The sequence below is a fragment of the Melampsora larici-populina genome (assembly GCF_000204055.1).
Source record: "Melampsora larici-populina 98AG31 unplaced genomic scaffold MELLAscaffold_33, whole genome shotgun sequence".
NCBI lineage: Eukaryota > Fungi > Basidiomycota > Pucciniomycetes > Pucciniales > Melampsoraceae > Melampsora > Melampsora laricis-populina.
The window spans coordinates 690594-707410 of NW_006768797.1; the positions used below are offsets into that span (position 1 = coordinate 690594).

A 16817-nucleotide genomic window follows, 5' to 3' on the forward strand; every position below is an offset into this window, starting at 1 on the left:
TGAGAAGTACAGATCTTGTCAGACTCATCACAACTCTTTTTGATTGGGTCTTGCACTTGATGGGTTCCTGACACTGTGGTGTTGGTACTCTGTATGATTTACAATACAATTTTGAGTAGGTTTTGTTGTGGAAAGATTGGATACTAAAATTTAAATGATCTTTTTTTAAAACAAAAAAGAGATTTAAGAAGTTTAAAATTGTTTTGGTCATTAAATTTAAGTGAGACTGATACTACAGTGGAAAAAAACCAAATGAACATGTGTTTTTTTATGTATATATGAATATAAATTGAAGAATATTTAACAAAAGAATGAGTTTGGATGATGACTTCAAGTTTGGTGTGATAAGACAAAAAAGAAATAAGTTCTTCAGTCTCAAAAATATCAAACAAATCAAATTGAATGGACTGAAGAGGTGTATGGAGGAATTTTATGAAAGCTAATGTATGTGAAAGGGAAAGGACAGATATACTTTTGATTTGATAATATGCTCATGATAGGCTATATACCAAGAGTTTCTTGAGGAATTGAAGTCTAGACTGAATCTTTTTAGGGCTCAGCCTTTGGGTGGTTGATGGCTGAGAAGTGATAAGTGGATATTATTATATTCTGCCTGTGAGTTTCACATGATGTATGTCAGCAAGGGCATAAGCCGCCCCAACGGCATATCAAATTTCTTACAATGAACTTATTACATATTATTAACCTACATGTGATTGGTTATACTAAAGCAGGCAAAGATGTTTGGGCAAAACCCAAGGCTAAGTGCCAAGGATGATAGATTTCTGATGAAATTATAAAACACGCCTTATGGGGTGGCTAGCAGCCCATAAAAGACACTAAGAACAAAAAAACCAAACACAGTAAAACAACCTAATAAACCAGAACCACTAGAGTACTAAATAATGAACCTTAACAAAATAAAAGACAACTACTGCTACACTCCTTCTTTCTATCCCCTCTGTTTTTTTTAAAAAAATAAAAATAAAATGGAATAAAACACAAAGAATAAAAAATAAAATTGTTGCTCTTTCTGAAAAAAATAAACATAACAAACAAACAACAACATCAAATACCTCATGAGTAACCATAATAGGGACCAAGAGGGTGTGTGGGCGCAAAATATATCACTAGAGAAAAGGATAATCAAAGAGAAATTGATTGTGAATGCTATGGGAATGAAATACAGATGAAATTTGGAAAGGTGGTAAACAGCCATGACATCATGGCTATGAATCTAGAGATATAGACAAGTGTACAACCCATTAGTATAATTACACACCATGTTTAGAGACCCAAATTACATCACATTCCTATCTGTTAATAATCAATTACCAACAACTAATACTTAATTACATACAAATAAACACACATAATCATCAATTACATGAATAGTGCACAAACTGTTCATTTCTATCTCATCATGATTTTGTATTCAGTTATCCTTTTCTACTTAGTCTGTTTTCTATTTTTTCCCTTTCTACATGATATTTTAAAAGATATACATCATTCAAACAAACCCATTACACACAGATCAAATTGGAAGTTGACCCTGTGTGATTTTTTATGATAATCTTTCTAATAACCACATGTAGCCTTAGTTCAAGCAACTAAGTTGGATTGGGAACCCCACTTAGCAGCTGTTCATATGAAGCCAATCTTCTTGGTTTCTTGGCACATGATGGCTGCCAAGAAGGAAAATTTAGGGTTCTTGTGCTAAAAGGAAGGGTTGTTATAGAAAGAATTACACGGATGAATCAGGGTTCTACGGGAATAAAGATCATCACATATGCAGATCTTATTGTATCAATCAAAAGTGATCATCTACCGCTCAATGATTAGTTGTTCAAAGGAGCTGCTCACACTAACCTACTTGTTGCATTTGTCTTATTTTACTGTGCACTTGATTCTTGTTCTGACAGGTATATAAACCCCTGCTTCTGTCTTTTTTTATTTTATTCTTCATCCTTTACAATAACAAATCAAGTTTACATAGCTTTACCAATCAACCAATCTGTTCATATCAACCTTCAAAAGCCCTTACAAGTACTCTTTGAGCCCTTTTAAAGTTAGTAGCCACAGATCTGGTTCATCATTGCTATTTCTCTCTTTTATTACTATTGTCAGGCACTGTCCTACTATGTAAAACATATGTGATCAACCTGTAACATTTATCACTGTAAACATTATATATTATCCCCAACTAAGATTGGAAAAATGGTTAAAATTGTAGTTTTTTTTTGAAAAGACATATCACTGCACACCTGAGCCATAGCATCCACACTACATATGGGCAGCAGGATGAGAAAATTAGGAGCTATCATGTACATACAGAGCCACCCAGCTTTTGGCTCATCTTAATAAGTATATCATATGTAACACCTTCTGTAATTTTTTCCACCTTGTCAAAAACATTCCAAAAAATTGACTACATACACTGACTCAGAGTTTTGGTGTAATTCAATTGGCTAAACTCAGGTAACACCCATTCTGTTGCTGTTGAATGGCTTTCTGAGTATTGCCTGAGTAGCTATGAAGGTATATGTAGTCAATTTTTGAGACAAATTTGTCAAACTGGAAAAAGTTACATGATGTACCACATGTGATTTACTTATTCAGATGACTAGGGAACTGAGCAAACCTCTATGTACAAGATAGCTAACAATTTAGTCAGCTTGTTGCACATATGTAGTGTGGGTGTTATCAAGGCCGCCACAGATACGGTACCGGTATCGTATCGGCGATACCAGTACCGTAGCCGGCTGCACGATACCACATATTTGACTTTTGGGTATCGTATACGGCTCCGGATACGATACCCAGAACCGTATCGTCTCTAACGATACCATTCCAAGGTATGTGGGGTACCGTATTGCACAAAACAGAGCAATACGGTACGGCATCGTATTGAAGCCAAAATCCGGTGAATTAAAAGCCCAAATCGGCTTTGAATGATCCAAAGCAGGGAGATTTGGATTGGAAAGGGGATAGATGACTTACCAATCAGTCCGGATACTGCAACAACGGGGTATCCGGTATCGTATCGGAGGCTGAGTACGATACTAAATACCGTACTCTGATCGGCGATACCGCCAGAAATCATCTTGGGTATCGTAGCCGTAGCCCGGCTACGATACTCAGGGTACAATACCCAAGTGACCGGATACGGTGCCACACGATACCGATACTAGTATCGTATCTGTGGCGGCCTTGGTGTTATGGCTCAGGTGTGCAGTGATAGATGTTTTTATGACAAACTACAGCTGTTTCAAGAAAGATTGACAACTTTTTCTTGAAGAAAGTCGTCTCTGCAGTGGGTAAATACTGAGAAAAAACTTGATTATAGGTTTAATATTTTCTGTATTCCTTCAATTAGCGTAGAGACAAAACCAAGTGAGAGAAAAAACCCAGGTTTTGCACGTTGACAAGATTTTTAAAAGAATCAATTTTTGTTGAAACAGCTGTACAATAATAATCATTTTCCCATTCACACTTGGGGATAATTACAGTACTCAAAGTTGTCTATACTTTGCTGTACATAAGTGGCTCTCAAACCTTACCCAGTTTCAAAAAACCCGGTTGCCCCAGTTGAATTTTTGGCTGGGAGCTGTCAACAAATGTCAACTTGATACACAAAGTTACTGCCAAAAAACAACTGGGTCAACTGGGTTTTTTGAAAACCGGGGCAGGTTTGAGAGCCACTATAGTTTCTTTTTCTTTTTCACAACTACACACAGCCAGGAAAAACTATGTTTCTGGCTCAGAAGTACATATTTTTTAGCTTTGAACAAAAGACATACTTTTTCTGGGTTGTGTCTAGCTTCAAAAAAACAAAAAAAAACTATACATGGCAAAGTATACACAACTTTGAGTACTGTAAATGTATAATGCTTACTGTGTATATATCACCTATTACATGGTAGTTTCCTTGCTCAATATGCTTCCTTATTGACAATGTAGGTCATGTTTTCTTTTTGACTTTGTTAATACTTTAACTGCTGAAGTTCTAGATTTTTGAACTTTTCAGTTGATCATGATCTCAAATATGTATTATAGTTTTTGTAATTTTACACTAGCACAAAGTTTAACTTGGGCTTAAAAGGTATTCATGGATGGAGATTGGCTTACATTTGGGATCTTATAAGAACCCAGGCCTGATTTATGTAGTGGGAGCATCCACTATGGTTGTGTTACCAACATGATTTAGCATTGGTTTAATGCTAAAGGACAGACAGGTCCACTATGGACCCGCTTTAGACCTGCGATCCCTACAACCACATCAAATCTTGCTCCCTGTGTGGTTACTAAGGGTGCATTCACTTAAAGGAATTTCTGGACAGAAATTGCATTCTGTAAATTTTAAAATGCAAAAAATCAACTATACTCCACCAAACCAGGACTTTATATTTTGCAGACTAATATTTGAATTTCTGAACAGAAATTGCCTAAGTGAACACACCCTATTAGTTGCTGACCCCACATGGAAGAGGTATCTGCTGCTTTCACCTCGAATGTGCTCCACAATGGTTTGTTTTGCAAAAGCTTCACAGCTCCATCAAGTTTGATTGATTGATCAAAATTTGATGAACATAAGTGCCAGTGGTGACCATAAGTTGGTGACCCAATTTTTATAAATTGCTCACCAACACGTTAGTTACCCACACACTGACTTTTTGATGTCAGATGATTTGTTAAAGTTAAGTGAGTTGTTGTTTAAGATTGGGGCTTAGATAGACATATGATAAATTTCAATTCAATCATCAAAACTCATTTGAAACATCCATTTTTGATTTTTTTAGTCTTCCATTTTTTTTGATGATTAGATATGATATATACAATTTATACAAATCACATGGTATAGTGTTGTATGTAATCTTGTCGATCGGTGTAAAGTTGCCAATATTTTATGGAAAAGAACATTGACTGACATCCACTTTAAATCATCGGTGTTAAGATAAGAATACAAGATCAAGTCGGTCGGTTGAGAAGAAGATTGGTTTAAAATGCTTATGAAACTTTCTTTGAAGTTGAATGTTCTTGTGATGTTGATGAAATGCTTGATTAATTATTGGTCTCGGTCGGTAATGAGAGAAATGGTCATGTATGTAGCGCCAAAAGAAGAAGTTAAAATATACAAACCAATTGATTATATATTTTTAAAAGATCATGAAGGAAATTCTTTTGATTAAGTAAGTATGATGAGATGAAAGAAGTTTTAGAGTGTCAAGTTGAATTATCCAAGGAAATTGAAGGTTCTACTTCTTATGTAGTTTTCTTGATTTCGAATTTTATTCTTCGAGTCAGTGAATTTAATACTCAAGACTGAACACAATACAGTAACACAACATTTCTCATTAGAATTTCACATTCAGTATTTGGTTTTCACTTTATCAAAGTCTCTTTTCTTTTCTTTTCTTCAATCCATCCAACCCATCCATAGCCATCCATCCATCCCATCAAACCATCAATTCCTCATCCGATGTCTGGTTTCGAAGTCACCAGTCGAACTCAGACTCACAAGCAATCTCAACCAACAACATCCAATCTATCAATTTACTCAGTTTAGTAATCTTTCTTTTTCATTTTCTTTTCTCTCTTCAATCACTCATCAAACTCATCAATCTTCTCTTTCAGTCATCTAATTCAATCACTTCACCTTCACTTCATGCATTGCCTAGTCCTCCTCTTCATCGTTCCTCAATCATCTCCACCGATTCATCAAGACATTCTGATTCAATCGATCCAAGACCTCCTAGGATTCCTTCGGGTTCTCAAGTCTTAGTCACTCGTGATAGCGATGCTGCTTACTTTGTTGACTTATCAGCTTCTTCATCTCCTGCTGCAATCAAAGAACGGATCTATGCAAAACTTGGAATCTATGATGATGAACATGCTACTTGTCGAATCTCGAGATCTAGAGCTGGTCAACCGATTGGTTTACCATTAGACGATTGGCAACTTTGGGATCTTTGTATGAGGTCTAATCAAGATTCAGATCCACCAATGCTCATCGTCATCTCTTCGACTCTTCCGATCACTACCAGTTCTCCTTTCACACCTCATTCAGCTCATTCATCTCAAACATTACCTCCTACTTCAGCTCATCGTACTGCCATTCATTCACCTCACTCTCCAGAATCAATCACTCATCCGAAATATGACACTTATACTTCTTCTCCTGGCAGAGAATCTCCTGAATTCGGTAATAGCCTTCGTTCTAATCGCTCACGCTGGCCACATTCAAATTCATCTCAATCCATTCCTAATCAGCCTTCACTAGCACCTCACTCTCACTTACCTTCCCATACCTCCCCTCGCTCTCCTGCCTTCAATGATGAACGTCAAGCCTCTGCCCTTATGGCTATCACTTCCTCAAACACACCTTTTGAGATCCCTAGTTACCTTCTTCCTCGTCAAGGCAAGGGCCCTTCGACCGAACACCTAGAAAATCGGATCTCCCCCCGTACATCTGCAGGTCACAATTCTAGGACTGAAGCCAACTCTAGAACTCATGCTCTGCATGATCGTCGACCATCAGAACCTGCCCCTCCTCATATTCTGTCTCCCTCTCAGTTCGCCGATGGCCGTCCTGACTCTCGAGTAGCTGATCCTTCACGGTCTCGTCTTCCAAACGATCATATACCCTCTTCATCTAGTCGACGTGATATGCAAGCAGCCAAAAGTATGGACGATTTACGTCATCACCATGATCATCCACATTGGGCACTACCTGGTGCTACTCATCCACCTCTACCAGGTACCGAAAGACCTCCTAGTTCTAATGCTACGATTTCTGGTCGAGCACCTGCTCCATTACGCATACCACGCAGTAACAATCATTCAGGCCAGAGCAGTGAGCTTATCACCCAGCGTTCCCTACAACTTTTGCCTCAAACTTCATCCTCTCGAGCTGGACCCAGTCACCCGAATTTAGCTCCTACTGTGGCGTTTCCCCAACCTACTCCCCTAAGGGGACGTGCACCTGGTACACCGGGTTATGGAGTTCGACCTAGTTCCTCATCTGGATATGCGAGAGCTGAACTCAGAGGTCAGACCGTCTCATCGGCTCGTCAACAAGCTCTCCACGGCTTTGTACAACACCCGCAACCTCCTCGTACAGCAGTACCGCTCTCGAATGATCATCGCTACTTGGAGCCTGTAAGGAATCCACATTGGTCGTCTGAAACCACCCCGAGTCGAGCTACTCATTCCTTGGGTCAGTTACTCCATTGTTTTGTACGCAATCTTGAAACGAAGATGTCCCTATCTTCCTAGCTGCTTGTCGATGCTTTTGCTAACCTGCTAACCTATCAATGAATTGCGTGATCTCCAATCCTTAACCAACGAATAGAACGTCCCATGCAAGCTCCTCTTGCCACCCAAGCTCATATTCAACAGGCTGTAAGTCATTCAGCTCTTCAGTGTCGACCAGGTGATGTACTACAGGATTCATTCCAACAAGGAGAGCACCGTCGAGAACGTGTTCGTGAACTTGAACCTGAGACCGACCAAGCTGGTGTCAGGCGTACTAGACCCAATCCCACCCCGAACTCAAGTATGAGTGCTTCTCTACCACCTCGCATTCGACCTGTCAGCCGTGCATTGAACGCTTACAGCCTTCCACCTCGTCAACCATCTTCCCCAGCACTGATTAATAGCAGTCAGCGTCTAGATGATGTAGCCCCAGCTACTCAACGAACGGGCGAAGATTTTTCTTTAACGCCTGGACGAGGAGCTTTACGAAGGCCACCACATCAACACAAGAGTGCGAGCAAGGCTAGTTCTGTACGATCTTCTGATTCGTCCCTTCACTCACCTCTGTCTTCACGATTGGTCACAGAGGAATTTGGTGAGCGAGGTTATTATCATTCACCTCGGCATGGTCTCGATAGGAAGTCCCATACACGACGACCTAATTCGGCCCGTAGCTCACCTAGTAGTGACTGTATAAGCCCAGCAACTGAAGTCAGCTTATTATCTTCAACAGCCGGTCAAAAGGCACGATTCGAAGACTCATCATCATCATCGTTGAAAGATCTTGGACTTGGCACTCCCGAAGATCATTCGTCTTCTCAACTCGCATATATCTCAGGAGATCTTGAATCACCATCAGGTCCACTCATCTTGACTCCCACTCTGCTGCCACAACGTTCAAAAGAAAACTCACTTCGTCAATCGGGTCAAGACGGTGGGTATGGAGACGAAGGTGTTTCGACAGTACGTGCAGATGAGCTCTCGAAAGATCTAGCAGCCAGATTCGACCAATTGCAAACGGAATCAAGCATGGTCACTCGACCATCGATAAGTGATACGACAGCTACTCGAAGCCCGACCTCGACATCTATTTCTAATGGTACATGGCGTACGAGTGTCTCTTCAAATCCAACCACTGTTCACTCTAGTGGTCCGGAACTTTTCAAAAATCAGAATCCTTTTGGAATCATTGAGGATGATGGAGATGATGAGTTGGTGGGAACATTTGTAACACCAATGAAACCTTCAATCATAACCACAACAGCTCCTTTATCTACCGGTAAACCCAAGTTGACCTTAAAGACTGATACGGCTGATGAACGTCCTGTACGCCCACCTCGATTGGCTCCACCCACCAATATCAATCAGCATCATTCCTCTAGCACAAGTACGAGTAGTCTGATGATCCCAAGTGCGACTAAACGCGATGGAGATCGGAGGACTTCGTTCACTGGCGATGATTGGGCAGTTAGACCAGCAGTTGATGAAGTTTATGAACATTTAGAAGAATTCTTCCCACATCATGATCTAGATAAACCTATTGATATTGGACCATTACCTCCATGTTCACCTATCAGTCCAACCCCATCACCATCACCACAACCTTCAAGATTGAATGGTAGAGCTCGTTCGATCAGAGTGGTAGCGCAAGAAAAGAAAAAGCTATTGAAGAGAGGTGGACCGATGAGTTCGAATGCATTGAGTGCTGGTGATATCAGTAGTGCTGTTGGAAATGGATCTCAGAGTGCTTTATTAAGAAGGAAGAGTACAAAGCTATGGGGTGCTAGGATTGAGGAAGTCGTGCCTGGTTCTATGAATTTATCGATCCCTGCTTCGATTGATGAAACTCATTCTGCTGATCGATATGAAGATCCGGACAATTGTTTGTGTTTTCTTGACTGTTTTCATCTTGAAAGACTGAACTTTTGTGCTAAATGAATTTCCTTTGGATTCTTAGTTTCGTTCAAATGGGTGAAGGGTGAACTGATCGGGAAAGGAAGTTTCGGTCAAGTATATCTGTGAGTTTCTTCGATTATCTCTGTGGCAGGAATGTAGTTGATACTTAAATATAAATGACTCTTCCTTTTCCAAAGAGCACTGAATGCTACAAATGGTGAGATGTTAGCAGTGAAACAAGTCGAATTACCAAAGACAAGAAGTGATCGAGATGATGAAAGACAAAAGAGTGTAGTTGCAGCACTTAAATCTGAAATTCATTTGATGAGAGATCTGGAACATCCTAACATTGTTCAATACCTTGGTTAGATCGTTTATTCTGCTCCTTTCTTTTATGATTCTTAGACTAATCTTTTGATTTTGGTGTCACAAAACAGGTTTTGAGGAAACGACAGTCTATTTGAGTATTTTCTTAGAGTATATTCCTGGTGGATCTATCGGACGTTGTTTGAGAAGACATGGTGCATTTGAATTGAATGTGATCAAATCTTTTACTTCACAAGTTCTTGAAGGATTGAAATATTTACACAGTCTTCATATCTTACATCGGGTAAGATTTTTTTAAAAAATTAATTAAATCAATCAATTCCAAGTAACTCATCTCAATTTCTTTTATATGATTTTGTTTATTGATCTTGAAATAGGATTTAAAAGCTGATAATTTATTGGTAGATTTAAATGGAAATTGTAAAATCTCGGATTTTGGTATTTCCAAAAAATCAGATAACATTTATCAAGATAATACACAAATGTCATTACAAGGTTCGATTTTTTGGATGGCACCTGAAGTCGTACATAATCCTGGAAAGAAAGGGTATAGTGCCAAAGTAGATATTTGGTCGCTGGGTTGTGTTGTTTTGGAAATGTTTGCTGGTCGAAGACCTTGGAGTGATGAAGAAGCTATCCAAGCTATGTTTAAGGTTTGTGGTTTTTTCTTTTCTTTGGGGGGGTTCGGTTGGTGATCATATGATGAAAGTTGATTGATGATGTTTTTCCAATGGGCGATATGGTTGAAATTTTTGAATAGTTGGGAGCTGAAAGACTTAGACCACCTGTACCTGATGATGTGAAATTGGGTAGAATGTCGGATCATTTCTTAGCTCAATGTTTTATCGTGTATGTCTCAAACGGGTTTTTTTTTCGAAGAATCTTGATGTTCTTGCGAATCATTCATAATTGATGGAGTTTTTTTTTTGAATTATTTTTTTATTGGGTGGTTGGTTTTCTTAGGGATCCTGAATTAAGACCTACGGCTGATAGGTTAACTGATCATAGGTTTTTAGAATTAGATGATAAGACTTGGAGGTTTGAACATTCTGAATTATATAGGTTTGTCTTCTACTTTGTTTTGTTTTGTTGATCATTGGAACTTTGAATTTAACTTGAATTTTTTTTCTGGATTAGGTCTATCAGAATGCCTGGTTTATCTGCCGGTTAAAGAAAAGAAAAATGTTAACATATACATAGTAGATATGATGGTTTTTTTTCTTCTGAGCTGAATTGATTTTTTTTTGGTTTTTGCATGGTTTGAATTTTGGTTGGTGTGTTTCTGATGATTGAGGTTTGAATATCAATGTGAATATGTTTTTTGTTTTCTTTAGCACAAAATCTTTTCATTACCAAAAAATTCCTATCATTTTCTTTTTTTCTTTCATTTTTTCTTTCTTTGATTTTAACTTTTTTTTAGCAAGTGTGATTTTTTTTAGTAATGGCAAAAAAAGGGAAAAGTAATAATTTTTTTTCTTTTGCTTAGGTTAGGTATTTTTTTTTTTTGGAAAACGCATTGTTCACAATTCTTTTGCTGTGATATTATAAAACATATACATACATATACATCTATATATACTTTCTTTTTTGTCTTTGTGTAGATGATTTTTTTTTCTTTTTGATATATGGTTTATGAAAATGCATTTTTTTTACATTTTGTTTTTTTCTTTCTTGTAAGTAGTACAAAGTGAAAAAGTTTATAAACAAAGAAAATAAAGTTGAGATGATAATTATAAAAGAAAGAAGGAATTTTTTGATTGGAATTTTTCTGCTGAAGTTGGTTTGATGAATGTTTAGGAGTTGAAGGTGTTTTTGATTCAACGTACTTGGACCTTTGATCATTTTGGTCTTATGAGGATTTAGTTTACAAAGAGATCTTTACTGTGTGGCTAGATCATCTTCAAGGTCTTGAGTTTTGTCCTTTTGAATAAACTTCATTTAAGAGAGGTGATTTTGTACATTTGCTTTCATTTAATTGATCAGCACTGTGACTTATTGGAATCAAAAAATTCATGTGATCATTGAGATTTGAATCTGAGAGAACTCTGTGGATTTATGCCTCTTTTGAAGGAAGAAGATCAGGCCAATTTTTAGGTGGGCTTGAAGGCGGCCTGAAGCTTGGCTGTTGTATCATGGTTGCCAAGCATCTGCTACATGTCAGTGGAATTCAGCTAGTGTTGGCATGCAGACTTTCTGTGAAGTATGAGAATGTATAAGTGTTTTGGAACACCCTAAGCACCTGCAAAAATCTGATAATAGTGCTTTGAGTGAGATGGAACAAAGGATCTTACTTCCTCTATCAGTATTGGGAAAGGTGCTGATCTACAACAGTAGAAAAGATATCAAGCAAAGAAAAGAAAAGGGAATTATAAGTCAAGTGAATATAAGAATGAAATCTTATATCTAATGAGGAAAGAAAATTACAGCTGTCTCAAAAATAAATCTGGCTGTCATTGTTTTTTTTTCATATCTGTGGTTTTCAATCTGGTAGGAAAAGCACAGAAATGGCTGATGACACAGCCCAAGGTTGATTCACATTGCTTGCTCAAAGCCAGCTTCAACCCTTGATGCCAACACTTGAACTGGCTTGAGCTTGCATGAACTCCATTTTGGATCCCAATTGGGATAAATAACCTGGCACGCCAATTGACCATGGATATGAAAAATGATAATCAAAAACAACAGCATCAACATTTATTTCCAAAACAGCTGTAGTACAAAAATTAGACAAGTATATATAAGTGTGAATGAAAATTAATCAAATTGATTGGAGTAAAGTATTTCCATATGGTTAAACTGTATCTCCAATCATCATGCCACATTTTGTCAATCCTATCTTTTAATCTTTTTATGTACTCATTTATTTTCTAACCTCTTAAAATCAATTTTTCAATTGAACACCAACAAAGTATGGTCTGCTGGCAGAGGTTATACCAGGCCATCATTTGAATTCTACAGACCATCCATCAAGGGTCAAGTGATTCAATTTTTTAATTAGGAGTTTGTTGATTGAGAAGGAGCAAGACACTCAGCAATATCATTTGTATATGGGCAAGAGGACAGTCAAATCAATTTAATTGCTTAACAATACATCAAATATTTGTAATTAGAATTAGATGAAGGGGATAATTGGGATAAGGCAAAATTTGACCAGATTCTTGTGCACTGATAGCAGGTTTTCAACTCTTGAATCTGTTTGAGTGTGAGTGCTATGCTAGAAGATGTCACTTGTGTAACAATTTGCCAATCACATTGTGTATGGTGTCTCAAATGGATAAATGAATAATTTTGAGACAAGGACATGACAAAATGTAAAAAAACTGGTTTTAGTACTGCAAACACCAGAAAATGGGTGCCTGGTCTCTAAGGGGTAGATGAAATTGGTCAAAACAATAATAAGTTTGATGCTTACAGGTGGTGGACTTTAATTGGGCTTAGCCAATTCAACCTTGATAGTCTCATCTGATGGCAAGGTGAAGGTGTTATTCTTATCTTTGATTAGTGATCAAAAGATCTTTGTACCATATAGCCAAAAATTGCATGGCCCTCTTCAAAAATTGCGTCATAGAAAATTGATTTGATGTGTAAACTTTGTATGAGGATTACCATGATTGGTGATGGGGTTGAAAGATCTTAAATGGTAAAGACTTGCCATGCTGTGTATCTTTTCCCTTGCACTTGTCAATGTTCAAGTTTGTCTATTTTTAAATTGAGGGGCTGGTGCCACCCTAATGATCTGTCGTCATTGGACAAGTCGGTCCATTCTCTCTCTGCAGGCATTACTTTTGCTCCTTCAAAAATTATGCAAAGGGACCAGAAGCAAGAAAATTGGCTGGATGAGATTGATTTTCCAAGTATGTGCAAGTCTTTCATTACAAAATTGTTCTTGATTAAATCTAAAGTTGTATCCTGTCAAGTCCATATGAAACCAGTTTCTAGTGCTGTTTGTATGCAAGAAGTGTGAAGTAGTGAGGTAGACTATTTGGTGGTTAAGATTGTGGGTAGGAAAAAGGGCTGAACATTAAACACAAGACAGGTGTATGTATTAGGGCGGTTCAAGTAGACATTTTACAACATTTTTTTAAGTTTTACGTTCCGTCCGGGAACCTTAAAATTTGTCTTTATTTATAAGTCAGTGATTCACCTTAAGAGGTGGTTCACTGTTTTGCGGTCACCTAAGTCGCTTTAAAATTCATAAAATTTTGCTCTACAAATCAAATGAAAACAGGGCAACACAACCCCAAAAAAAAACTCCGTGGTACCTTTCTTTATTTTCTTGGCCCTGGATATATATTTTTTTGGGTTCTTTTTTTTCTTCACCTCTTTCATTAACAAACTCAGTCGAGCAAAAAAAAACCCGCAACCGCCAAAACCAAGTCTTTCAACGGTGTATACCCACATCATCGCAAAATTTCTCAATCTGGACCACCGGCTTCCTGCATCAAGACGTCTCCTCCAGTCACCCCGCGTCTGCAACTGATCACGCAAGTTTATAGTTCCTTTCAGGACTCTGATCACCAAGCAATCACTGGCTTCAAACAACTTCAGGACTCTGATCACCAGGTATTCACTGGCTTTGAACAACGCATGAAGCGCGCGCGTGGGTCAGTCCATGTGACTTCAGGTCTTTCATCCACATATCAAATCATACTCGCGATTGCATACTACTTAAGCCTGCTACCTCAAGTGAGTCACCTTTCCATTTTGTTTGACTAAATATCATTTTGTTTTCATTTCAGGTTGAATATCAACATCTTCAATTTTCTCTCGAAATATCATTCGGTTTTCATTTCAGGTTGAATATCAACATCTTCAAATTTCTCTCGTTCGCTATTGCTATCTTCTCCATCGCTCTATCATACCGCTTGTGCTATCATTTGGATCTTTGGAATGGCGCCTCAATCACAACAGTCAGCCCAGGTGCGCGGTGATGCATTCCTATTGAACAATCTGTCCCACGGCCTACTGTCTGACCCTGCCTTGATTTGTAGGGCACTCGTCGAACTTGTCGCACCAAGGCCCAGATTGAAGAGGACCTTCTGGCTGCTGGAGTACCCACTGGCTCAAAACCGACCCCAGCTGCTGTAAGGCGATCTCGAATGGCGGCGACGGAACGAGATCGTATGGCTTCTGCGAACGCGGGCACGAAGTCGACTAGGGATAGCCCAACCTTGGACCACGTGGACTATCAAACAATCATAACTTACCTTTCCAAGCCGCACATTCGAAACGCCCTGTTCGGTGGTGGTAGCCACACCAGAGTTTCTGGCCAGCCGATGAATCCCAGATCGCTTTTGAATCCGCTCGCCATCAAGCTCAATAACAACTACAACATCAGGCACAATACCACGGTGATGCAATTGAATGGCCGCATCCTCTACCAGCGACTCAAACGGTACAAATCCAAGTACGCCTCCGCCAGAGCTTTCAGTATCAAGACTGGCAGTGGCCTCTCTGCCAAAAATGTTGCCGACGGAATTCATATGATGGAAGATTTGCTAGAGTCCATGTGCCCATGTTACAAAGATATGGATGCACTATTCCATGATAAAGGGAATGTGACTCCGTTTGGCATCCTCGACAGCGGCGTCGGGCCGAACTCTTCGGACAAGGACAACAGCGATCACGGTGATGTCCCAGCAAACGCGGTGGGTGCCAAACATGTATCTGATGGGGAAACTACCGATGGTCACGACCATTCGGCAGTTTCCCCGCGCCAAGGTCGACACATCGGACCTGGTAAGTTTAATATGTTTCAAATGAAAACTCACTATGAGTCTGACCCAAAACTAAACATTTTGATACATTTTTACCCAGCTGCGCTGAATGACAAACATGTGAACCACCCTCTTGTCAACCGCATGTCAGGCGATGAAAGCGAAGGCTCCCACGCGGCCGATTTGGCCACTTCAACTGCGAAATCTAATCCCCTCAACAAACACTACCGTTCCTTGCTCAATGAAGAAATCAGCCTCAGTTCTCCACCTCCCACCCCGAAAGAACCAACCAACGCAAAAGAAACAAACGAGGCCTTCAACGTGATCAAGCCTGTCAAAGCTTCCAAACTGCCCGTTCGCCGAGTCTCCAAACCTTATGATTGCAAGCTGGCTCAACTTACCCCTGAAGAACTCGCCTTGGACGCAAGTTCTGAAGACGAAGGTTCGATGGCTGTCGAGGCCATCAATGTGATCAAGCCTGTCAAAGCGTCCAAACTACCTTTTCGCCGAACCTCTGGCCCAGGCCGAGTGTCCAAACCTTATGATCGCAAGCTGGCTAAACTTACACCTGAAGAACTCGCTTTGGACGCAAGCTCGGAAGACAAAGCTTCGATGGCTGTAACACCCGCTACGCAATCGCGCGGAGGATCTCGCGCGACTCTTTCACGTCGCGCTCTGAACCCTTTACCTTCCATCAACCCATCGACTGTCCATAGCAAGGAAAACAAGCATTCACTCGCGCACGCTTTGAAAGAAGGGAACAATGCAAAGATCCAAATGCTTACCGAAGCTAATGAGTGGCGCCAGCGATTCGAATCCAATCGAATGCGAGCAGATTCGGAGGCACGCACATCTGCCTTGAGCTGGGATAAGGAGAGATATTTCCTTGATCGTCAAGAGCAGCGCGACGCCGAAGCACGTCAATTGGCCAAAGAAGTTCAAAAGGAGCGTAGCACGTTTTGTCAACGTTTGGTCATGGAAGGCAAAACACCTGAGGAGCTTGAGGCTTACATCCGCCTGATATACCCAGAGAGTGAAGCAGCTTAGTTGTAATTTGGTTGGATGCTCATTCGAAATTCTTCGGCGAAGTATCTTATCTGTATTGCTTGACTTGTTGTCATTTCCGTTCTCTGTCCTTTTTCTCTCTATATTGTGTATTATCTTGATCGCAATGGCTCGAATCCCTTCTCTCTGTATTGTGTTCTCTGTATCGTGTACCTGGTCTTTCACTTTCTTCTCTTTCTATGAAATTTGACCTCGCGAAGTTTACCTGAACTTGGTTGTTGTTCAGCCTTTGGTGATATCTATGAAATTTGACCTCACGAAGTTTCTAAAAGCCTCTCTCGGAACTTGGTTGTTGTTCAGCGTTAGGTGATTTCTATGAAATTTTACCTCGCGAAGTTTCTAAAAGCCTCTCTCGGACTAATTACCTATCTTTGAGATGAATTTGCTGAGGATCTACATGCCTCACTCGGAAAAAGTACCTTTCTAAGTACCTTTCTTTGAGATTGATTTCCTGAGCCATGTTATTATGGGAAGAATATGGCGAGAACAACTTTTTTCATTATCATCTTTGAGACCCACAAAGCAAGAAAGAACAGAGACAACAACCACAAACGCAGA

At 39.5% G+C, this 16817-nt stretch overlaps 1 protein-coding gene across 1 annotated transcript; it reads left to right on the top strand.

The window, feature by feature from the left end:
* Positions 1–9354: 9354 nt before the first annotated feature.
* On the top strand, positions 9355–10570 carry MELLADRAFT_37758 (uncharacterized protein; the record flags this gene model as incomplete). The annotated part of the gene is made up of 5 exons (XM_007412837.1): positions 9355–9514; positions 9588–9760; positions 9855–10130; positions 10238–10326; positions 10441–10570. Coding segments are annotated over 5 exons (828 nt in total), but the record flags the coding sequence as incomplete, so codon positions are not given.
* Positions 10571–16817: the final 6247 nt, after the last annotated feature.